The sequence below is a fragment of the Eubalaena glacialis genome, chromosome 11, assembly GCF_028564815.1.
Source record: "Eubalaena glacialis isolate mEubGla1 chromosome 11, mEubGla1.1.hap2.+ XY, whole genome shotgun sequence".
In the NCBI taxonomy this organism is placed as follows: Eukaryota; Metazoa; Chordata; class Mammalia; order Artiodactyla; family Balaenidae; genus Eubalaena; species Eubalaena glacialis.
In genome coordinates, this window is record NC_083726.1 from 113,267,891 (window position 1) to 113,293,496 (window position 25,606).

The 25,606-nt window shown below is 44.3% G+C and overlaps 1 protein-coding gene across 4 annotated transcripts in view; it reads left to right on the top strand.

Moving 5' to 3' along the window:
• The window catches only part of PARP11 (poly(ADP-ribose) polymerase family member 11), an 83,015-nt gene that overhangs the window by 18,996 nt on the left and 38,413 nt on the right, over positions 1-25,606 (top strand). Inside the window, exons 4-11 of one of the 4 annotated variants that reach the window (XR_009702603.1) lie at positions 1,578-1,653; positions 4,684-4,756; positions 4,836-4,966; positions 12,020-12,171; positions 14,233-14,333; positions 16,035-16,138; positions 16,825-17,047; positions 17,660-17,767. Coding sequence is in view for 3 of the 4 variants with exons in the window: in XM_061205883.1 (XP_061061866.1) it covers positions 1,578-1,653; positions 4,684-4,756; positions 4,836-4,966; positions 12,020-12,171; positions 13,697-14,013 (749 nt within the window). In the remaining variant the exon portion in view is untranslated. Of the gene's footprint in view, positions 1-1,577; positions 1,654-4,683; positions 4,757-4,835; positions 4,967-12,019; positions 12,172-13,696; positions 14,169-14,232; positions 15,061-16,034; positions 16,640-16,824; positions 17,048-17,659; positions 17,768-25,606 lie in introns of those variants that run through there. The other 3 variants (XM_061205885.1, XM_061205884.1, XM_061205883.1) reach the window with 3 other exon arrangements.

Below are 25,606 nucleotides of genomic sequence, written 5' to 3' on the forward strand. Positions count from 1 at the left end.
AGAGTCCTTATGACAGAGTCAGTGCTGTACTGTGGTGAGGGAGGGTGTTGAAACCCTAGGAGATTCCCTTGGAGGAGCCAAGGCCCAGACATGCTGCAGGAGATTTGTCCACTAAGACACTGATGCAATCAGATCTCTAATGACTGTTGTGCCCCCGGAGTTAGTATTTTTTTTAAATCAAGAGTTAAAGCCATTAGATTCTTACTCCTGACTAAGCATATTTTAGGACATTACGCAAATAGGCTGCCTTTAAGGGGGCCTGACGTTTGTCTTAGACGGAAGGTGTCGGCAGACACTTCAGTCTCGTGTACACCTGTCAGTTTTGAAGCCATACTGAGACATCACAGTGTGCAGACATCAAGCTTCATGTAGAGGACGGAGTTCGTCAGAGCTTTTGGTAGTAGCCCAGCAAGCCGCATTTTCTGAAAGAATATTTTCTCGTAAGCTGTATTTTTTGGAAGATTTCTCTCAAGACGGTGCAGTTCATTTAAGTCTTCATCAGAGGATAGGGTCACATGTAATAGCACCAGCTCCCGCTCCTCTGCGTGATGACACTGCTTCAGAGGTGCAGGTATGAGCATTTCCCAGGTACCACTTGTAAAGTTAGCCCCCATGGTTCTGCCCCAAGCCAGCTCGGCTTCTCTATAAAAATGGTGAAAAGCAAACTCAAAACGAGGTAGTATAAGAAGAAGGTAGCACAGGCGTCACTGCATGTGCTGGGCTTACCTTTCTTTTCTCCTGCACGGTGGTCACGCCAGTGTGTGCAGAGCCTAGGAGAATACGGAAAGGGCAAACACACTTCACACAGCATTGGCCTGGATGGGTGAACCCCTTTATCTTGGCGTGGAATGATGCCAGTTAGACAAGGTAGACTGACGAGAATCTCACATTACGACTTAGCACCTAACTTTGTGGGAATGAAGAGGGGGACCTAGTAAATATTGCCACAGCTGAGGAACAGAGGAAAGAAGAAAATGATACTGTAGTTAGTTCATTAGTCTTTCATCACTAGACTCTTTCATATAAGTCTGTGTTGAGTCTAGCTAGGTTTTCTATTTTTTTGGTTTAGGTGTACAATTTAAAGAGAAGGCAAGAAATGTACAAACTTTTGAAACTCTGTGAATTGTACATGTTTTATCATGGTAATGTATCTTTTTTATCATTTCCAAAATTTTTGGAGAAATCAAAGTAACATTTTTCACTTAAGAAGCCAACCAGAAGATTCAGTACTGTAATTTCTTTCTCTTTCTAGTACTCTTAATTTTCCTAAGTTGAGAACTCTCCTATTTTCAGGTCAGTTTAACCCAAGTATGGTACAGAAAGGGATAGACCTTACATACTGAGCCGTGTATGAGGTTAGCTTCCTCCTGTGTGAGCTTAGATCAAGCGATGAAGCTTATTTTTATGCCATGATAAACAGATGTTGGTCAAGTATCCCTAATATACTGTGCTTAGTAGCTACTCCCAAAGCTCCATGATTCCCTGACCATCATGTAGTGTGGCTAGAAATTTTCATGACAATTTACAGCACAGTGTGTTTCTGTGGACTTATCTAACATCTTTGTCTTTTTGCACAGAAATGAAGCAGATGAATCTCACCACTGGAAAACAGCGCTTAATAAAAAGAGCCCCTTTTTCTATCAGTGCTTTCAGGTATTGTGGAGAGAATGGGGTGGAAAGCAAGAGTGGGCTTTTTCTCTCTCTTGTCTTCCTTAATATTTAACAGAGGAACAAATAAACTGAAAATGTTTCAGTAGGTTATTTAATAATCTTAATATTGATCTTTTCTCTACTGAATTTCACATTCATTGATGCAAGAGCAGTATTGTTATTTTCTGCTGGCATTTCCTTTCCTGTTGTCCTTTTCATTTCCCCTTATATATTTGTATTTTTCAATTCTTTAGAGCACTTTGCATGGTAGTTACAAAATGCTTTATGCTCTCTGCTATAAATCCTTAACATAACCTACTGAGGTAAGTTTTAATTAGCTTGGAAGGACTCTCACAGGACCATCCAGTTATTTGGGCCATAAATCCTAGGTAATTACGCACTTTGTCTTCACCTCCACTGAACCCCATTGGGCAACTCCTAGAAGTAATTTCAAATCTGTAGTGACTAAAGGGGACCTGGGAAGATGGGGATGCATGGGACAAGGGCACAGCCTCCTGCTTCCTGGATCTGGGTGGCAAGTTTTCCTTTTTCTGTCTCCTGCTGTCTATAGCCTGAAAAGAGAGGTATAAATGCCAGAAGAGAATAAATATTTGTTATTCATATGAATGGAGTTGAAGGGCATGTCTCCTGTTTTCTGGAACAATTCCTCAATCAAGTATTGAAATTCCTGTTGTTCAAAGAATTTAAAATGAAACAGAAACAATGCTAGCATGTGAATTGTAGGAGATGCCCATTTGTTCCTTTCAAGGAGATATTTTGAAAGGATTAAAGACAGAAATTTTTAAAGTTTCTGTCAGTTAGCTTCTTGAGACTTTTGGCTTACATTTTAAGGTCATGATTTAAAAGTTACTCAAGTACTTATATAATGAATGCTCCAGTACTTCTGTGGAAGGGAGAGAATCTTACTTCCTTACCAGCTACATCACATCCTCATTCTTAAGTGTAAGGGTTTTAATAAAAGAATTACTTATCTTCAAAGGGTATGGAATCTGGGAGAAAAATGAGACATAATAATGGAAAATTGTTATTGTAACTGTGTGTTATTATATCTGGTACCCTTTGGTGGGGAGAAGCACGTAATGGGGTCAAGCACTTTGTTCTCTCACAGACTATACAAGCCATAGAACAAAGATAGGACAGGGAGGGAATTAACCACAACAGAGGACAAAAAGCAAGATAATAAAAGAGGAAGAACAGTTGGGTAAGATACAGAAGAGTGATGAAGATGAGGAGGTATTGATATACAAATGTTTATTTATTACAGGAATACACTGAGCATTTTTTGACATGCAAAGTGAATAGTACATTTCCTATCGGCAAGGAATTTACAATTAACTAAGGCTACAAACATTAAACAAACAAACAAAAATCTTTTCCATAGCTAAAAGATACATCAGGCAAAGTAAAAAACCAAAAAAAAAAACAAAGAAAACCTGGGAAAGGTATTGTTACTCGGTATCACAGTCAAAGGGTTCATCTGTATAGTATTTGAAGTACTTTTCGGAATCTCTAAGTAGAAGACCAGCAACCCCTTAGAAGGATGAGAACAGAAGAATTCTTAGAAGAATTTGAACAGTTCATGCAACCTCACTCGTAATAAGAGAAATACAAATTATACCAGATTATTTCTTACCATCAGATTGACAAAAATTCTCAAGTCTGACAACACACTCCTTTGGAGAGGTTGTTGGCAAATAGGCACTCTCTACATTTCTGGGGGAAATGTCAATGAGTATAGCCTTTGAGGAGGGCACTTTGGCAGTTTCTGTCAAAATCAGGAATAAATATATTCTTTGACTCAGAAATGCCATTTCAAAGATGTTATCCTAAAAATTGACACGTGGCCATGTACAATGACAAAGGGACAGACTTGTTCTTTGCAGCATCCTTAACAGTAGCAAAGAGTTGAAAAAGGCTAAATGTCATCAGTAGGGGACTTGTAATCAGTAGGGGTGTGTCCAAGCAGCAGTGTCTGCCCTGTGCCAGGCTCTGTGCTAGGATGCTCTCTTACCTACTGATATAGAAGGATCTCTAAGAACATAGTCAGTGAAAAAAAAGAGCAGCTGCAAAAGACACATGATTATGCTACCATTCGTGTGTGCAAAAAAAAAAAAAAAGGCTTGTGTTAACCTCGAGAAGTTCTGGAAGAATACCCAAGAGACTAAAAACAGTGATTACTTGGAATGGAGGCAAGAGGTGAGAACTAGACCAAGGACTGGAGTGGGAGGGAAACTGTCCACCGTTCACTTTTTTATACCTATTCATCTTTAAATCATATGATTGTGTGATCTTCCAAAAGTTAAAATGAGTTAAAAAATACGCTAAAGATAGACTTGAAATTTATGAATTTCTTCCATAACCTCCAGTCACCAGAAAGGATTCATATCAATATTATCAGTTACATCCTTTTGCCATCAAGCTCCCCAAGATCCTTGTCTTTTTCTGTGTTCACATCCAGTGGCTTAAACATGGTGGATAACTTTACTGGCTTCTCCGCTGAGTGAGTTCCTGCGGACCGTGCAGGGGGATAGTGGACAATAAGGAGAGAAACGTTTAGGTTTGAACTAGATCTTGAAGGATGTCGAACGTGCAGCCGAGGGTTTTGGATGGTATTTAATAGGCAGTATACATCTGTTAAAGAGGTTTGTTGTTTTAATCAAGAATTTTTGATTTTCTTCTTAGAAATTCCTTTTCTTCACCTAAAATCTTCCTACATTTAAAAGAAATTCTGAAAAAATAAGAAAAACAAGACCGAATTAAACGACTATTTTTGAAATCTTAATGTTATGTAGGATTAGACGTTTCCCATCAGATTTCTCAATTCAGCCCCTAAAAAGCTGCACACAAACGGATATTCAATAAATATTTTAAAATAAAGAAACCAAGGACTACACTTAATTGCATTTGTCACAATACCTCAGCATGAAAATTCAGCTTGGGAGAAAACGTCTAAGTCATTGACAGTGATTCTAATCAGCTTCTAATATTTTGTTTTGTCTTTTCTATTTAAAGTTATATCTGTGAAAATGAGGCCATCCCCATGCCACTCCACTGGGAGAATGTGAATACCGACCTGCCCTATCAGGTGAGAGCCGCACTGACCAACTGCAGGTGGGAGAGATTGGAAAGGACCCCAGTAAAACTGTGCAAACTTCTCTTTCCAGCTCATTCCTTTGCACAATCAAACACATGAATACAATGGAGTTGCTAGTCTCTTTGGGAAAACAGTGGATCGCAACAGAATTAAAAGAATTCAGAGAATTCAAAACCTAGACTTGTGGGAGTTCTTTTGCAGGTGAGACAGTTTCTACTCTGAACCCCCTCCTTGGCCTCTGAGACTTTTACAGTCTCAGAGACAGTGAAGCACAAATGTTTAATCGTATTCATTGTCAGTGGCACCACCACGTGAGCTGTGTAGACGTACTGTGCGTGTTTTGACCTGGTTTTTCAGCTCTCTTCCTCATCCTCAGGGATAGCTGCTCTGTAAGCCAGCACCAGCATCCCGTACAACACTGTCTGACAGCCTCTTCTGCACTGCTTTCAGAGTTTCGAGCTGGGCATCGTGGCTGAATCAGCATTACCAGGGGTTCTGGGGAGCTGTTTAGTTCTGTTACTATGACTTTGTTGGCTCAGACTTCCTAGCCTGTGAGTCATTTGCTTGTTTTTAGTTTTGAAGGACATTGTAAAACGTACCTTCAAATTCCCTGCTTAGCCCGGAGTTTATGTTCTAGATTTAAAATCTCCGTTCATTACTCAATTTAGGTTGGAAATGACCCATTGGATTGCTTGGTGCGCACTTAACCTAAAAACAAAGCCCATTACAAGAAACTTACAGGTATCGTCCGCATGAACACATTGTGCTGTATTTTTCTGAATAACAGCATTACTTAAAATAAGTGATTTTCTGAAATACTTTTATTAAATCTGTGTTCAAGGTTTGATTTCTAATATTTTTTAATACAAGCATTTAACATTTAGTCAGGAAAATTTCAAATAATAGAGTCTAATGTCATGAACCCTGTGTATCCATCATCCTGATTTAACATTTATCTAGATTTACCATCATAATCTATCACCTCTTTTGCTATGTTATTGTTGTTGCTGAAGTATTTTAAAGCAAATCCCAGGCCTTAACTCATTTCATTCTCATATACTTGAAAATCAGGCTGACTTTTGTTTGGTGATAATATGCGGAATTCTTTCATGCTTCTGGTAGGTCAGTTCCTACAGCCTGAGTAAACTCCAGGTTTTATTCTCATAATAGTTTATATCATAAAATAAGGGTTTTCAGCTTGTATTCTTTGTAATTTTGAGTCTTTGGGCCCAGCCCACTTTTATTTCTGACAATACTGAGTTTAACTGAGTTTAGGTTTTATTCAGGTCTTGTTTAGGTGATTCTTTTGTAGAGGAGGATGGAAGCCTCCATCTTCTTTGATCTTATTCTCTCAGTGAATAAAGTAAGTTTTCCTAAAATGTTCTGATGAAGACTTAATTCCTTCTTCTTAATCGGGCCTCTGAGGTGGAATTCCTATCAGTCTTCCTCGTAATTTGAGACCTCAATTAATTCCTAGTGGTAGAATATGTTCCAGTGAATCCCCAACACATCATATACTAAGAATCTCACTGGAGATGTTTTTACTCTGTAGATGCCATTCATGATGTTATGTGAGGTCGGCCTGTAGAAATCTGTGATGGGAAATGAACCTGCCACCTGCCGTGACAGCAGAAAATACTGAGTCGCATTTTAAAGACAGCCTGTCATTCTGATCTCTGCCTGAAGGACGAAAATAAACTCGTCCACCCCATTGTCACGTAACCTGTGACTCACTATACAGGCGGGAAGCCCACATGAGTCCAGCAGATGTCAGTTTGCATGTTGTCCAGGCCTTCCTTCCTTCCTCCCTTCTTCCAGCAATATGTTCCAGAACCAGCTTTGTGCCAGGCACTGTTCTAGGCACTCGGGATGTACGAGTGCACAGGACCAGTGCTTGGACAGAAGTAGGGTGTATGTGGGGTGTCACAGAGCACTTCCTAAGCCGGTGTCATCTGGGCTGGATGCGGGAGGAGAGGGGAGGGCACCCCAGGCATCGGGAGCAGCATGGGCCAGAGATCGATGACAAGAGGGAATGTAGAACATTGAGAGGATTTCAAATAGGACAGAAGATAGGATGATGGTGAGAGAAGGTGCTAGAAAAGTATTCAGGAGGTGTAGAGCATGCAGGGGTTTGTGGGAGACCCACTGGGTGGTCGTGTGATTTTCTCCATCAGCCTTATGAGTTGGACTGACCTGGCATCTGGGTCAGAGAGTTGGCACAGGCCAGGCCACGCAGGACCTTGTAAACAAACTAAGGGGTTTGGGTTTTTTCCCTGGGACAGTGGAAAGCCATTGCAGGACTTTAAGCAAGAGAGTGATGGAGCTGATTTGCATTTTAGAAAAATAATTTATCAGGCTGCACTGTGGAGAAGGAGTGTAAAGCAGTGGTTCTCAGTTAGGGGTGATTTTGCCCACCAGGGGATGTTTGGCAATGACTGGAGCTGTTTTTGATCGTCATGGTGTAGGCTGGGGGGATACCACTGCATCTGCGGGGTGGAGGGCAGGGATGCTAAGCTTCCTGCGATGCACAAGACAGGCCACACAACAAAGCGCTCCCCAGCCCAAAACGTCAGCAGTGCTGAGGTTGAGAAACTGGCTTAAAAGGATCACAGAAGGGTGACCAACTTAGGAAATTGTTTCAGTCTTTACAAATGTGACACACTGGATGGCCTGAACCAAGGTGCTATCTGTACCACTGCAGTGAAGAGGACTGTTTTGAGATATTAGAGATATGGAATGATATTGCCTGGTACTTGATTTAATGTGCATGGTGGGGTGGGTAGGGGAGATGGGAAAGATAACTCCAAGGATTCAGACTTATTTGTTCTAATTGACTGAGGGAAATGGGTAGGAACAGGTTTTGGTCTGGGGAGGACGGGGAGGGCTTAGCAGTTGATACATGGGTTGGGAGCTCAAGAGAGCAGTGTAGACAGAGATAAAGGTTTTGGAGTTACTGGAAAGTGTGAGGTCATAGAAGCCAAAGGAATTGATAAGATGACCAGGTATTTTATGTCGATTAGGAAAAGAAGGGGGTAAGGACCAAACTCTGGAAGGGATGAACAGAGGAGGAGAAAGCCCAGGGAGGAAACTGAGAAGTAACCACATAAAGTGGAAGAAAATCCATAGCATGTGGAATCACAGGAGCCAAAGGAAGAACGTGGTTGACACAAGTATGTGTCATCCTCAGGGTCACATACGGCAGAGATGCCAAGAAAGATGAATGTTGAAAACGTCCTTTGGATTTTGCAATAAAACGTCCTTGGTACCCTAGGCAAGAGCAACGTTGGTAGATGCTATACTGTGTGTACAGCAAACGCTGACAACTCTTTCAAGGCCCTCGGCAGTGAAGAGAGTGAGAGATGTGAGAAGATGGTGATGTGGGCGTGGGAAGGGTGCTTGGTTTTGTTTTTCGAATTTAAAGATGGGAGAGACCTGAGGATATTTACATTATTATAGGAAAGAACCTATGCAGAGGGAGAGTTTAAAAGACAGCAGAGAGAGGGAGGGGTAATGGGGTGGGACTCAGAGAACGCGGGTCAGAAGGAGAGAGACAGAGTGGTCCAGTTAGATTTACAGATGAGGAGGGGGAGGGGATCGGAGATGAGGTAGGTCAGGGAGTTCCTTCCTGATACTTTGTTTCCTTGGGGAAGGAAGAAGTGAGGTCGCCTGCAGAGAATGAGGTGCTAGGGAGGGGGATGTGAGGGAGAGAGAGGAAAAGGGGAGACAGGAAACAGCCGCTGTGGAACGTGGCGGGGAGAAAGAGCTAACCTGGGAACCATGGGGTCTCCATCAGTGTCGAGGGCTTAGCTGACGTGGGAACGTGCGGATTTGGGGTGGGAACCATGGCGATGTTTGATTGATTCCAGCACTCCCAGTTCTAGAGCAGTGAGGGGAGACGGTTGGACTGGTCCAGGGTTGGGAAGGATAAGGCAGCAGGAAATAAGAGCAGGGAAGGCTGCTGCTTTGTTAAGAATGCTGATTTAGGTGCGAGGTTCTCCATCCTGGCTGCCTGTCAAAATCACCTGGGGAAGCTCTTTAACCTGGGCATCTGTCACCCATCCCAGAGCCACTGAAGCAGAGCCTCTGCGTTCTGACAGTTTTATCTTTAAAAAGGTCTACAAGTGATTCCGGTGTTCAGCCAGGAGGGAGAACCGCTGGTCTAAACTGGACGAACCTATTTCAGTCCAGAGCGCGAAGCTCTTCCTGCTGCATTTGGAATGTGGGGCACACCCAGCCTGGCCCGGCTGGCACCCTAGTCCCTGGGGGGGAGGGTACTTTTAAGACATCTTTGAGAAGTGGGTGCAACAGCATTTTCAGTAAGTTCAGAGATGAGTGTGGGGTTGGGCAAAGGTGGGCAGGGTGGTGGAGAACCTAGTTTGGTTTCAATCCTGTGACTTTCCCTGAAGGTTTAACTGGAGCCCAAGAGGCCCTGGAACCCAATGTTAGCCTTTCTAGAGCAAGGTCACAGTGTGAGTCTCTGCGTGTCCTGGGTGCCTTGGCGATGGGCGCTAAAGTAAACCGTGCACACCATGGGGGGTGCAGAGCTGTGACCACCCCATCCCATAGACGCTGTACCTATCCGGTGACTGAGCAGAGTTTCGGTGCCCACACTTCCGGCTCTTTCACTAACCACCACTTCATTTATCTTATCCAAGAGAGACTGGAGTGAATTTTCAAACCAAAGTTCGTTCTAATCTGCGCCTGAGAAGTAGTGATGAGTGAATATCTTGATTATAGCGTGGATTCTAGTCATTATAGACCGTGAAGCTTAATATTTGAAGGACGTATGTTAAAGAACTGTTTACTTAGAAAAAACCAGAATGAATTCACTGATGCTCCGCTAACTAAGAGGACTGCCATAGTGGTAGGTGGATAAGCCCCTTAGACAGTGTAACTTGATTTCTACGAGTGGTTGAGAAAGGTCCTTACGATGGAGGCGAGATGGAGAGATGGGTGCCGGGTGACCATACAAAGGGAAAAAGTAATACCTGGTTAAAAGTCTTATCAAAGAGTAACTTGAATGGCATGCATGCTTTCTTCTTGAGCCCTTCCACATCTCTGTCAGGAATTTGGATGAAAATGTAGGAGGCTTGCTTATCACACTTGTGGAAGATTCAAAACTAGAAGGGGAAGCTTACTTGTAGGGTGAATTAATCAGGAGTCAGAAAGACCTTGGAAGATTGAAACAGTGAGTCTAAACAAATATGATTATCTTCTCTTAAAAAGATTTCTTTCTTAGTTAGAAAAGCAACAAATGTGCATTGTAAAAAAAACAAGGCAGACAGTACATAAAGGTCCAAAAAGAAAGTTGGCATAATTTGTTCTTTGTGAAAACATGCTGGCTTTTTCTGAAGTAAATGTTTGTTTAATGCACATCTTCCTAACGTCATGCTTAATGGTCTGAAAAGACTGTCTCCAGTAGATGAAAGCATATGCATTTGAATTTTGAGACATGCTGCCAGAGGGCTCTGAGAACGACCATATACATTTCCATTCTCTCGGCATTTAAGGGCAAGTGCCCTTCCCCCCAGCCCCGAACAGTCCCTAAGCTGCCTGCTCTTTATAAATTCTGTACTTTTAAAATTACTATATCAAGATAAAGCTTAATTGAAATAAACCTATTGCATGAGATTCAGAAATCAGTTGCACAAATCCAGCGAGCCGAGAGAAGCCTGCTTGGAGAAAGCCGCCGGCGGTTTTAACTGACCACAAGCTTCCATCAGTAGCACGATGCCTGGTGCAGAGGGAGCTCCGCTGGGTGCCGTCCCACCACATCTGGGCTCTGTTTCTGTTTCTTCCCAGCATTTTCGGACTAGATGGTGTCCAGCAGATTCCTGCCCACTAAAGGCTGTCCAGGGTGGAGAAAGGCCTAGAAGCTATGCCATGGGAGGAGTAGTTGAGACAGTGGTGTCTGTTCACCTGGGGAAGAAAGCCTCTCGGTGTTCACAGTTATTCCTGGATATTTGGAGTTGTTTTGTGTTAAGTGTTTGGTTGTTCTGTGTTCAGAAGGGAATAACTAAGACCGAGAGTAGAAGTACCAGGGAGGCAGATTCTGGTTCACCGTCGGGGGGTGACTTTCTCACAATTACAGCTGATGGCCAATAGATTGGCTGCTGTGCGGAGCGGGGAGCGCCGGACACGCGGTGAGCTGAGCAGGCAGGCACGGGGCAGCTCTCATTACGGAGTTAACAGGGGAGGGTTCTTTTTAATCTTTAAGACATCTTTTGAATGAAATATATTTAAATGAAAATGCAGCCAATAGTTTACAGACACCCATGTACCTACCAATCAGATTTAACATTTTAATATTTGTGACATTTTCTTCATCTTTGTGTCTGGGTTTTTTTGTTTGGCTTTTTTTTTTAAGATACACAGCGTTAGAGATCAAGGTGGAGTGTTTCCCCCATCCCCATCCTCTCCTCCTTCTTTCCCCCTCAAGTTGCTGTGATACCTTCTTATCCGTGTTTTTATATTTCTTACTACCTATGTTTGTATACTTCTACAATACACATTATTATTTTGAGATATAGGTCTCTTTTTGCATCATTCTTTTTACATTAAACATTATTTTTCAAGAGGTATCTATGTTAATACATATAGATCTAGTTCATTATTTTAACTTTCATGTATAAATATATAATTATTCCTTTTGCTGTGAAAGAATTTTAGGCTGTTTTCGGTTTGTTTGTTTTTTTACTATTACAATAAGTCCTACATTGAATATCATTTTATGTGTTGGAAGAGGATTGTCCATTGGCAAGAGGTTTGAACTGGATGGCTTCATGTCCCTTCCAGCCCTAAGATGCAAAGTTCAGTTCAGTTTAACCAACACGTCCTACTCCGGGGATAAAAAGATGAAGGCATGGTCCGTGCTCGAGGAATTCACTGTTTAAAGACTCTGTGAACTATGTATTATTTACCGTTTGTAGTGTCATTTTTAAGCATCTGTAAAGCTTGGCTGGTTTAGGCGATCAGTCACTTTACTATGATGGGGCATTGTCTGGGATACCTATAGTTTTTGGTATAATTTTCAACATTCAGTGTCAATATTAACTAATAATTTTTGATGAGATGATTTATGTGTGCAAGATCATTTGAGATTATTTTTTTCCAGAGCTATTTGTCCACTTACGATGTATGTTAAAGAACTGTGTTCTGTTTTACCCTTTCTATTGAGGTTTGCTCCTTGAAAAATTAATAATGCCATTTATGGTAGATATCTGTGTGTTTTGTGTCTGTGTATTGTGTTTTTAGGAAAAAGGTTCAGCTCAAGAAAAAAAGAGGCGTGCCTCAGATTAATGAACAGATGCTATTTCATGGCACCAGCAGTGAATTTGTGGAAGCAATTTGCATTCATAACTTTGATTGGAGAATCAACGGTATACACGGTGCTCTCTTTGGAAAAGGTAACTATCAGAATCCAGTTGGAGTGCTAGAAGAGTATCTCCTCTCCTGAGAGAGGATTGACTGTTTGTAGCTCAGGGGCTTGAGAGTCACTAAGTTAAAAGTTACTGTACTGGGTTCCTGGCACACCCTCAGAGTTTCTGAGATACCAAAAAGCCACTTCCTGGGTGTGCAAGATGGAAGGAAGACTTTTTACACCTCTACCAGATTAGATAACCCCCCAAGTCCCAGTCACTCAGATGGGGCGTCATGTCCAGATGAGCTGATTTTTGCATTATGATGTTTACTTTCCATGCATGAGTCCTTTCCATGGATAAACCCATGCACTGAACTGTTTTATGTCAAGTACATACAGCACTATAAAATAAATCAATTAATGTGTACATTGTACATAGGTCTATTTTTTGTTTTGTTTTGTTTTTTAGAAAATGATAGGTAGGAATATTAATGAGCATGAAGGGATAATGGGGGAAATCCTCACCTTTTTTCTAATGTTGTGGAAGTCTAAGTTGTCCAGTTTATGCTCACGACTCAAGCAAATTAAGGAGGGGCGGGGGAGGGGAGAAGGTACGAGGTGGACATTTCTTTGCTTGGTCCTCATTTTGTACCTTACCTCCAGCAAGAGAACTGGCTACCACTCAGGATCAGGAGGTGCTACATTTTTAAGAGTAAATTAATTTTAAAAATAACGACTTTAAAGGCCATCCCATTTATTTAACTGTAAGAGGATCAGAAAGGTGTTATATTAAGTTCCGTCGGATTTGGGTAATAGACATTGCAGTTCATTTCCGAAATGTTTTAGCTTAAGTATTCCCTTAATGATGTCAGCCTCCTAGGCCTACCATTTTGGAAGAGTCAGATTCTTCACGGAGGTTTCCTCTTTAGGCAGCGGACAAGTGAGCTTGTCCTTTTGGAACGTTCAGGTGTGAATAGCATCACACTCTCCGGAAATCTTTTCCTGGATATGGGGTTCTCTCATCTCCAGAAATGTTATTGAACAGTTACCCTGTAGCACAGAAATGTGGTTTCTTGGGGTTTGAAATCATCTCTGCAGACCCATGGTTTCACTGTGCTCTCCAGTGGATGCTTAGATGGGTGGGTGGTGGATGGGGAAAGGGTGGAAGGAAACAGAAGTGGGAGGGAGGTCCGAGCAGTGACAAGGCAGGCCCTGTCACTTGTAATCACAGAAACCATTTGTATCCATCTTACGTATTGGATTTCTTTATAAGACTCTTTTTGAAAACACAAGTCTGGTTGCTACGTTTCAGTGGGGACGGGGATGGTGTTGGTGGTGGGGGCTCTGGTCTGTACTAACAGATCTATCCCAGTGGCAGCCTGCATCACAGCTGTCCATAACAGACGGATTTCTGTTCTTTTCTTTAAAACCTACCGGCGAGGAAATTCCATGTCTATTCCTGTTACACAATTCCGTGTGTCTCTCCCCCTAACAATCACAGTGTTTTTTTTGCTTGTGTTTCATACACTCCTTGGAGTAATCTTGGCTCTTCGGGCTCCTTTTTGTTTAAGGAACCTATTTTGCTCGAGATGCTGCTTACGCCAGCCGCTTCTGCAAAGACGACGTAAAGCACGGAAACACATTCCAGGTTCACGGCGTAACCCTGCAACAGCAGCATCTGTTTAGAACGTACAAATCTATGTTTCTTGCCCGAGTGCTGATTGGAGATTACATAAACGGAGACTCCAAATTCGTGCGCCCTCCTTCCAAAGACGGGAGCTACGTGAATTTGTATGACAGCTGTGTGGATGACACCTGGAATCCCAGGGTCTTCGTGGTGTTCGATGCCAACCAGATCTACCCCGAGTACTTGATAGACTTTCATTGATTTCATTTCCAAGCTTCCATGGTCGAAGAAGTTTTATTCTTTTTCGCAGGGAGATCTGCTTGCCGGTCACCTAGCTGATCAATGTTAATTATCTGATCCTTTTGAAGCAGATGTGAAAGAAAGGGGCCTCCCTATAAAAAGACATACTGACTTTAGGGTTGGTTTGTTGTTGTTTTGTTTTTGTCCATTACTCATGTTTGTTACTCATGTTTGTTACAGATCGATACCATTGCTGTTTTAACACCTGGGGTGAAAGACAGCGCTCAAAACGCAATCAGCTGAGTCCCTCCATCTTTAAAGTTTACATCCGTGTCTTCAGGGTAAATGTTTTCAGCTCAAATAGACTTATTCATATGTATGTTCAAAAAATAAAAATATAGACATAAAGGTGTCCCTTCAGAGGAATTGAGCCTTCGTAAACGAGTTCTGAAATGATTGTCCACCGATCTGTGTGTTGCTTTGTTAGTCTTCCGAAGCGGGGGTGGAATTTAAAACCTTGAAGCAGCCTGAGTACCTTGAGAGAAATAGAAACAAGAGAATCGTTGGCAGTGCTGCCAAACAAGCCAGAAGGAGAGGATCAAGACAGGGTGCCCTGCTCCCGATACCTTCGGGCGGCAGGCTGCACACTCGGCCTTGCCCTTCTCCTTCTCTTCTGCTGAACTGACCGTAATCAGCCCGCGCGTCATCCCCCAGCGCTCCTTAATTCTCGTACCAAGACTTACTGCACAAGGTTTTTATTGCATCTTCAGAATGAAACTTCTATTTATTATTTTAAACACATACTTTCCCTTTGTTTTGGGGTCACTACAATGATTACTTCTAAGAGATTTTTTTATCTGCCCCCCCACAAACACACAGCTATTCAGCAATGATTTATAAAATTCACACTTCTAAATTGTATCTCCCCATTTTGAATCATTTGCAGAAAGCCTGGGATGCTTGGAACAAATCTGGTTTATTCTTCTGAGTAGCAATTGACAATCTGCTAACTCTCTTGAAAAGTTAGGTATAATGCATAATCATGCCCAGTGGAAGTTTGTTTCCCTGCTGCATCTGTTTGGCTATTCTGTTTTAAGGAGGGCTGAGTGATGGAACAGCTTCCTGCCCCTCAAGCTATTCTAGCAGAGGCTGGACGACAACGAGGCAGAGATGTTATACGGGAGTTTGGGTGTCAGGTGGGGGAATTGGCCATATGACTGTTAAGTGTTTTTCCAACCTTGATTTTCTATGATTCTACCTGAAAAAAAAAGAACACTGGTATCTTTTCTGGGAAACCTTTTTCTAACTCAGTTTAGTACTAAATTCCCTCTCCATTATCTTCAGTCAGTTTGGGCTGAAAGGTAGTGAACGTAATTTAACTTCTCAAGAAAAATCCAGTAAACGTCTATGCCTGGGACGCTTGTTCCATCACTTGAACTGGGAAGGCATCTAGAAATAATACAAATCAGGAGTAGGGAGCATGATTAGGTGTGTAATTCTTCAGCTGCCACATACCCCCAGATCCTCATCGTAGCCCAGAATACACGTGATTGTGCAGCCGAAAGTAAGTCGTGCACAGGGAGTACCTAGTACTCAGGAAATTGCATGTCCAATACTTTGCAGTCAAGTGACAACAAAGATTTCCCAATTCTGATGTGCAGACTAACAGCCGGTTTCGATCAAGTGCTGTTAGTGTTTAGAAAGGACACATCTTAGAAGCATGCTGAGGTCATCAGGGAAATACAGGCGGGAAAGTCACCAGGCTGCCTTTAGGGAGGTGGCACACTGCTGCTCCGGACCCGCTCCCAAAAGAGGACCTTAGAGACATCAGGGAGTCAGATTCTGAAACGCGCGCTCTTCTGCTTACTGGTTATTTGCATACAAAATGATGTTAAAATGGTCCGCACTTCAACACGGCTATCTTTTTTTTTTTTTTTTTTTTTCCAATTTAACATGATTGCCTCTTGCATCACTTGAATGGGATAACTGTTGTAGCTTTGGGGGTTGTTACTCTTTTGGACACGTGCTGATCTGATCTACAGGAGACTAAGAGCCCAAGGTTGAAACTTGCAAGGCAACGGGTGTGAACTCTGCACTTGGCTACCTGGCTCATCTCTAGTAGGCAGAGTGCCCTGCAATAGACACTGTAAGTAACAACTGTGCTGTTATTCATGTCTGAGACCGACACCAACTCCCCTTTTATAAGAAAGAGCTGATTGTGATGCCCTTTTTAAACGTGATAGTGTTGAGTTCATCGATGTTAGTGTCTTTGTTTTCATCAGTAGATCGAGTTGAGAATCGTGTCATCAGTGTAATCAGACCAGACACCGCCGTTTGCCATCTTTTCTCTTGTCATCACATAGTGTTGGGGGTGGGAGTGGGGAGAGAAACATTCCAGCGTCATGAATAAATGATTTTTTAAATTCTGCATTAAATACACTCCAGCTGATAGTAACTCTTCTTTTCCACTTTGGTAATATCAGCCTCAGGGTAAAAAAAAAACAACTGTGTTTATAAGTAACAGTCTCCTAAATCTTGGCGGTAACGAACAGGAAGGTTTTGTATTAATGCCAAATACAAAATACAATAGACTGTTCCAGTGAGGCTGGTCAAGACTTGGGAGTCATTTGGATGTATGAATGTATTGTTTCTACATGGAGTGATTAAAGCTTTCCGGAGCAGGTCCTGGAGGTCTGTGTGTGCCATGTATTTGTTTCTGTGGTTTCTGTGTCTCATCTCCACCTGGCATTATTTAAACCTAAGTTTTCAGCTCAAACTTAATGGACTCCGGAGGTGTTTGTTTCCTGTAACTCTTATGTAACTGACTTGCAGGTGGGGGAAGACCCTTGCTCTCAGTTTGAATCATCACGAGCACTAGCTAAGCATATAACCCGTGGGGAACAGCATTTACTCCGTGCAACTGAAAATTCTGAAATAGACCAAGGCCTGGCGCCTTTAGTCTCGGTGGCTCCTGGCCCAGAGGAGCGTTCTGGAGGGTGTCTGCCGTCACCCGAAGAGCAAGCTGCCTGAGTCCACCAACCTCCAGCCACTCCCGGTATGTCCTTTTGAAGAGCGTTAGACATTTCACTTAATCTTTTAAGCTTCTGTTGGCCAAAAAGGAAGGTATCAAAGATACCTTAATTGTAGAGCTGGGAGAAATGCAAAGCAGAATGACTAAGGCTTACTACCCACGGAAACAGTCAAGTTTTCCGTTCGCTAAAACCATGTCCCAGTCTGTCTTAAATGCTGGACTATTACTGAGATTCATTATGATGAAAATTCACCTGAGCTTTGATGATGTAGGAAAGTGACATCTTTACAGAATTGTGCCTAAGCCATCCAGGTATTTGAGGTCACCTCCCGGGTCACCAGGAGCAGCGCTAAAAACAGTCTTAATAGTGAGCGGACCTGGTCGTGCTTCCGTCCCAGACTGCCCTCTTGGCCCCAGGGAAGGATGTTTTATTTATTTTTCAACAAACATTTTATTTTGCGTAAAACAGTCCACTTCTAGATGAAAGTGTACATTCTGTACTTGTAAAGAGAAAAAGGAAAGGTAATGAAAAGATAGCAAGGAAAAGAAAAACAAAAGCCTTGTCAAACATTATTTTTGATCAGAAGCTTTAGCAAAGTGATTTTGCTTCATTTTACCCCTTTGCACTAAATGCAGGAAGAGGTTTGGTGAAACAAGCCGCCCTGTCTCACTCCCCGTGAATAATTGGATCGTGATGCTTGGGCACCGCTGATGGAAGAAAGGAACATTTTAAAGAAATATGAGGTACATGGTTCTCGGGGGCTGCCTGGTCAGTGAGAGTGATGTATAAGGGAGAGGTGAGCCCCAAACGTCTTGGAAAGATGTTCATAGTTCATCATTAACCTTCACTATTCCGCAGGAGTAGTTTTCTTCTCATGTTTTCCCAGACTCCAGGCTGGGAGCTGGCTGGGGAGCTGCTTTGGTCCCTCTCTTCCCCCGCCCCCCTCCTCTGCTGCCCTGGGCTCCATCCATCCCAGGTCGGAAGGTGTCTTGCTTATGCCTAACACCTGACGGCTCCTTCCTTGCTGTGACTCAGCTCGGCCTCCTGCTGTAAGATTATGTAATGCGTTTTCTCAACTCTAATTTCCTGGCTTTCATTCCTCAGCCCTGCAGGCTAAGAACTTGGCTTTTATTTGAACTTTCTCCCTGTGTGGCTATGGATCTAAGAAATTAGCACTGGCTTCTTGTGAGAACGGAGCGTAGGGCCTTGCCAAAGACATTTGTGTTCCCTGCAGCGTTTTAGCTTTGCTGTACCTTCTATGGAAGCTGATTCCGACTCTCACCTCACTATTTAAGCCAGCTCAGGAGAGTCACAATCCAGAACTGAATTCAGATCATCGCTGCAACCTTAACCGTAAATCCAGATGGTGCTTCTTGTGTTTTCCTGGTCCTTTTTAAGAAGTACCTTGTCCTGAGAGGCTCATTACACTTTAGTATCTCCTTGGGTCACACGTGGAAGCTGCAGGCATTCTAAGTCCACACTCGATGGCATTCTGAGAGAATCAGTATTCCGGCCCAGTTCCTCCTCTTTATTCCTTTAAGAAAAAGATCAAGGAACTTCCCTGGCGGTCCAGAGGTGAAGACTCCACGCTTCTACTGCAAGGGGCACGGGTTTGATCCCTGGTCTGGGAACTAAACTCCTGCAAGCCATGCAGCCAAAAAAAAAAAAAGAAAAAATCAAGCCCCATCTTTTTAAATTTTTTTTTAACATCTTTATTGGAGTATAATTGCTTTACAATGGTGTGTTAGTTTCTGCTTTATAACAAAGTGAATCAGCTATACATATACATATCAAGCCCCATCTTGAGAGCTGCTGATCTGAGTTTTCTTTCTGGCTTTGCTGTTTGGCTCCGTGTGACCTTGGATAACTCACCAGAGGGGGAAGGTCACTTCTCAGAAGGTGAAGTTTGTGAAGGACTGACCGGACTCTTGTTAGAAGAAAAGCCCGTGGGTGGATTTCTCTAGGCAACACCTGACCTGACTGAGGCCCAAGAGGCAAGCGTTTGGGATGGGAAGGGAAAGGGATTGACCCGGTTCTCCCCGAATCTCCCGCCACTTAGTCTGTTCCTCCTTGAGTTCACGACTCTGAGTTCCCGGGGTGCGCCCGGCAGTGACCGAGTCCAACACAGCCCTGCCCTCGCGGGACTTACCGTCCAGCAGGAGGACACATCCTGAACTGTCACAAGAGCGACCAAAAAGGAAGTTGAGGCCACTCGGGAGCCTGTGACAAAGAGATCTAACCTATCCCGGGGGTCAGAGGAGGCTTCCCTAAGAAGTGACATCTGGATGTGGAGACCCAGAAGAGGGACGCGCATTAGTTAGGTGGATTCTGGATTCTGGCCACACCCAGCTACCCTACCAGGCTCCGGGAGATGAGGGACGAGGTGTGGGTGGAGGCCCATGGAGCACTTTTTATCATTAAAGTGAAGGTGACTGGATCAAAGCCACTTAAAGAACCAGAATGTGTTGCCCTAATGCCTGTACTGGCCCTGGCCCTGGGAGCCAGGCTTCAGGGAGCCAGGCCAGTGCTGGGGTCACCTGGGGACAGCAGCGGGGCTTGCGAAGATTTTTACTCAACTTACTAAGTGTCCAGATGCGCGTTAGGCAGAGTTGTTACTTCCTGCCCCCGGGCCTTTGCTCATGCCTTCCTGTGTGCCCCCTCCCGCCCTCCCAGGACACACGCTGCATACCTCCTTCTACCTTCGCGGTCCTGTTTATCTGAAGCTTGGGCTCTGGAGTCAGATGACCTAGATGAACGCTAGCGCCGCCACTTGCCAGCTTCTGACCCTGGGGAGGTTACTTACCCTCCCTGTGCGTCCCGCCTCATCTGTCAACAGGGTAGTAATAGTGCTGCCTTGCGGGAGGAAAGGACGCCTGTGAAGCGCTTAGGATAACGCCTGGGGGGTATTATCGGGTGTTACTACAGAAGACCCTTGCTCTTTCGGGAAGTGTTCTGTAAGGAGCACAACTCTCACAGCCCTGGGATCCTTACAGGATCCGCGCTGCGCTTGGGGTATTCTTTTCGTTTCTCCTTATCATTTACTTGGTCAATGCCCTTCGGCCAGACATCCGCAGCAGCAGCCCTGGAGCTAAACAAGCAGGGTTGTAGCGAGCGAGAGTCCAGACCAGGAGTGGTGGAGTGTCCCAGGAAGAGGGGCTTCGGAAGAGCTTATTGAGGATTTGGGGGAGCATCTAAGGAAATGGGGCTTTGCCCTAGATTGGAGGCTGCCAGGAAGCAGGCAGGCGAGTCTACGATTAGGTCTTATCTGCAGGAGGGGAAGACAAGCCTGTGGATAAGCTGTAATTTGTAAAGAAGCAGCAGACCTCGTTGTGGCTGAGGGATGGGTGTTTGGTATTCTCTGGGTGGCACACTGACCTTATTTTTGTCTGTGCTTAGACAAAATTATGAGGTGGCCTCGCTGTGTCTCATTTGGTCATAGTCGCCTCGTAACCTTGCCCGAGGTTGGCATTCCGTGAGTTTATGAGCAATGGGAGAATAACATGGCAGTGCAGGTGCCAGGCGAGGTTCTAAATGTCAGGGACTGTTCTCTTTTTCTCTCTCAACCTATTAATTAACTATTTATTTGGACTAGTTTTCTTCTCCCAGGGAAATTGTAAGTGAATATATTCATTCATTCAACAAAGCACTAGCTGAGTATCTGTCTGGACTAGGTACCAGGCACTGTGTCAGGCAGGATACAGTGGTGAAAACCCTGCCTTCCTTCAAGGAACTCAAAGTCAGGCATAAGAGGAGATTTAAAGACTGTCTGTGTCACTCCATTTTGCTAGTTGAAATGCCTTCTTCAACTTGCCCACAAAGAAATTCTCCATCCTGTCTGGGCTTCCCTGGTGGCGCAGTGGTTGAGAGTCTGCCTGCCAATGCAGGGGACACGGGTTCGAGGCCTGGTCTGGGAGGATCCCACATGCCGCGGAGCAACTGGGCCCGTGAGCCACAACGACTGAGCCTGCGCGTCTGGAGCCTGTGCTCCGCAACAAGAGAGGCCGCGACAGTGAGAGGCCCGCGCACCGTGATGTAGAGTGGCCCCCGCTCGCCGCAACTAGAGAAAGCCCTCGCACAGAAACGAGGACCCAACACAGCCAAAAATAAATAAATAAATAAATTTTTAAAAAACAAATAAAAAAAATTCTCCATCCTGTCTGGAACTCCCAAACAATCAACCCCTGCACCCACGAGGCGGGGCTGGAAACTCAGCATGAAGTTTAGACCTGCCACCCCTCCCCGTACCTTGCACCCCTCGGACCGTGTCTGCCCAATGAAGATACCCAGACCAGGTGTTCTGCGTGTTCCCCGCTGCACCCTGTGTGGTCCAGACTCGGGGGGGGGGTGTAAGGGAACTTGACATCCTCACGTCTCAACACTGCACTGGCTCCTCTCATAGTTTTCTCAAAAGGATATTTTAATTCAACAAACAATGTGTTCTGAACGGCTTTGCTGTGTAGGGCGATCCTGTCTGGGTGGAGGACCGACCCCACGATGCTGGGGGCGCCTAATTAGACTGGCGCCTGCGCAGTGAGGTGCTGTTGAGCGTGGAGCAACAGGCACTAGAGGGCAGCGTCTCACCCCAGAACCCAAGCCGCAAAGTCAGGAGCTGAGCTCCTGTCACTGAACTTCAGAGAGCAGGGTGGAAGTCCCCTCCAGAAAGCGCCTGGTCTCCTCTGCCGCGAGGTGGCACCGTCCCTGGTCAAGTCCATCTGGGCCTGTGTTCCTCCCGTTTGTAATAATTGCTGGGAAAAGCAGGCCCCTTTCCAACAGTGACCTCTTCAAATGTTTTAGAATCTGGCCTGTCGGAAAGCGCTTGCCAGATAACCTCTTCCCGTACTATCACTGAATCCTATTTTCTTTCCTTTTCTCATATGAAATTTTACGTCATCCAGCAAATAATTTGGGGGTACTTTCTGAGTCCATAAATACAAAGATACTCTTCAAACCTTCCCTCTTCAGGCATCAAATAAGTAAACTCACAGTCTCTAATCCTATAACTTCTCTCTTGCCTTACTCTCCACCTCTTTATCTCCCCATGAGGCTACCTCCGGGGATGCTCTGTGTCATCATTACGTTATGGAGCCCCAGAGTTTCACCATCCTCCTTGGCACAGCTAAGAGACTCACTTTCTTTTTTTTTTTTTTTTTTTAAAGGTTTGCTTTTTTTTTTTTTTTTTAATTTATTTTATTTATGGCGTGTTGGGTCTTCGTTTCTGTGCGAGGGCTTTCTCTAGTTGTGGCAAGCGGGGGCCACTCTTCATCGCGGTGCACGGACCTCTCGCTATCGCGGCCTCTCTTGTTGCGGAGCACAGGCTCCAGATGCGCAGGCTCAGTAATTATGGCTCACGGGCCCAGTTGCTCCGCGGCATGTGGGATCTTCCCAGACCAGGGCTTGAACCCGCGTCCCCTGCATTGGCAGGCAGACACTCAACCACTGCGCCACCAGGGAAGCCCCGAGACTCACTTTCTTACAATTGTAAAGTCAGCAGCTCGGAACACTGCATATCTGTGCTCTTTACCAAATGTGTGTCCAAAAGTTGGGCCATAAACTTAGCTTAAAATTGGAATCTATGACATATCAACACACATTTCTGAAATACTTCTCTCAAAGTCCGAGGAATTGAACTTGGTGCATACACTGCAGATTTTTTGAAGGTAAAATTTCATACCGTTCCTGTGAAACTGAGGTGGGGTCAGGTAGTAATTTGTCACTGCGAGGACAGGAAAAGCTGACTCCCGAGGTCATGTGTCAGTCTCAGAGCTGGCAGAGATCCCAGCCACAGGCTTTGTGATCACGGGGCCAGCGATCCATCTTTTACTGTAACTTTGTTGTAATGTGGCTATAGTTGCCTGCTCTGGGCTCCGATATCCTCCATTTAAAAACTATATGTATTATAAGATCAACATTTAAAAAAATACGTGTGTCCTGGGTTTAGCATTTTCTGTTTGCAAAGCAATGTGATGTAATGAAAAACGTAAGTTTCAGAGTCAGACCACCATGTGTTACCGACCCAGCTTAGCCACTTTCTAGCCACGTGGGCTGGGAGAAGTCGCCCAGCTTCTCTGAGCTGCTGTCCCCTTGTCTTTTTATTTATTTATTTATTTATTTACGTATTTATGTATTTATTTTTGGCTGCATTGGGTCTTTTTTTCCTTTGATTTATTTATTTACGTATTTATGTATATTTTTGGCTGCGTTGGGTCTTTGTTGCTGCGCGTGGGCTTTCTCTAGTTGCGGAGAGCGGGGGCTACTCTTCGTTGCGGTGCGCGGGCTTCTCATTGCGGTGGCTTCTCTTGTTGCGGAGCACGGGCTCCACTAGTTGTGACATGTGGGCTTAGTGGCACGCAGGCTCTAGAGCGTAGGCTCAGTAGTTGTGGCGCACAGGCCCAGTTGCTCCGTGGCATGTGGGATCTTCCCAGACCAGGGCTCGAACCCATGTCCCCCGCATTGGCAGGCGGATTCTTAACCACTGCACCACCAGGGAAGTCCTGTCCCCTTGTCTCTTAACGCTGCTGTGAGAATTACCCGAGACTGGGCTATGAAAGCGCTTGGTACAGTGTCTGATGCACGCTGGCTGCTCCACACTTAGATACAGTTTTATCCCTGGCTGAGCTCTTCCCAGAGGAGGGCATCTATCAGGCCAGGGTGAAGCCCCAGAGGCCTGGGAAAAGTGACAGTGGAGAGCTAGTGTCAGATCTCAACACAGGCCTTCGCCTCTCAAGGAGCGTAAGAGCACAAGATGCAGGAGAGGAAGACCAGGCAAGGACAGGCAGTTCCCTGCATTAACTTGAATCTCATCTTGGCTCTTCCCCAACCTTGGCAAGTCACTTCCTCCCCCTGGGCCTCAGCTCCACATCTGTAACATGAGGGGGTGGTCTAAGGCCCATTCTAGCTCTCTTCTTCTGTGATCCACAGCTCTCACTCTCTCAGAGCTGCCAAAAATAAAAACAAGGTCACTTCTGCAAAGCAATTTATGTTCCCAGTTCTCCCAGTTTAACGTCAGACTTGGACCGTAAAAAGGAGGGTAGACAGAACACTAAATATTAAGCAAAATATACTAAAGTAAAGGATGAAGTAGCAGAGATTGAGGGTATTTCAGTGGAGCCAGAGGTTTTGTTTTGTTTTTTTTAATATTGGCTATATTACCAGTGCTGTACAATATATCCTTGTAGCTATTTTATTTTATTTTTATTTTTATTTATTTTTGCTGCACCGGGTCTTAGTTGCGGCACATGGGATCTTCATTGCGGCATGCAGAATCTAGTTCCCTGACCAGGGATCAAACCCAGGCCCCCTGCGTTGGGAGTGCAAAATCTTACCCACTGGGCCACCAGGGAAGTCCCTAGCCAGAGGTGTTTGAGAGAAAGTGGACGCTCTTGCCAGATGACCTTTTGAGAGTCTGGTCCATTGTAATAAGAGGAATGATACCACCGGGGGTGTTCCCTGCTGCCATGCAGGTTATATGACATCCACAGGCAGGGAAGATCCTCATAGGGAATCTAGATTTTGAGGAATTCCCCCAAATGTCTGGGGCTATGAAGCATCAGGTAACTGGCACAACTCTGGGTGGTAAGTCCCCACCTAGAGGAGAGGGAGTACAATGGCTTCGCAGGAGCTGGCTGGCTGACTCCACGCCTTAGTCTTCTATGTGAGAAAGCAAATTGCAGGGGAGTGACATGGGGGGTCATTCTGAATAAACTCTAATGCGTGTGTGAAGTTAGGTCACTCAAAACTAAATGCTCTTAATTGTAATAACAATTTACACAGCACGACTGTGTGGAATCTTTGCGACCGAAGTCTGCTAATCTAGGGAAAAGACTCAGGACTGAAAAACAGGCATTTGCCTTGTTTAGCATGTAGCCAACCCCACAGGTACATTGTCCATTCACTTGTCAGTAGCGCAGTGTGCACTTTGGAGCCCAGGGAAGATAAAAGTCTGTTTACCGTTCGGACTAATATGACAGTGAAGAAGCTTCAAAAGTGTGTGGCAATACGGGGCAATGGTTGTTACAATAGCATTTGGCAAACTTGAATAAAGTATTTTGGATGGAAATAATGAAACCAAATTCACCCACTCATTAGCCTTTAATTCACTCTCATTTCCTAGAGAAAAAAAAAAGGAACTAAGGAGTTTTGGTAATGTGAGGTTTCAGCTATTAAAACTACCAAATGAATTCTCGAAAGTAGAAACTGTTCATTGTTGCTTTAGTCGTTAAACATCACAACAGCGTCCTACCATAGAGCACAGAGAACTATATTCAATATCCTATGATAAACCATAATGGAAAAGAATATATAAAGAAAGAATGCATATGTATATATAACTGAATCACTTGGCTGTGCGGTAGTAATTAACACAACATTGTAAATCAACTATACTTCAATAAAAACATTTTTTAAAAAAACCACAAAACATTGATTGACCATCCACTATGTGCCCGGGGATAGCCATTCACATACCAGGCCCAGTGCTAGAACTGACTTCAAAGTTGAACAACGGATGGTCCTTGCCTTCCAGGAGCTCTTGGCCTCAGAAAGAGACACACCGGTCAACAAGTAAATGATAATTCCTTGTGATA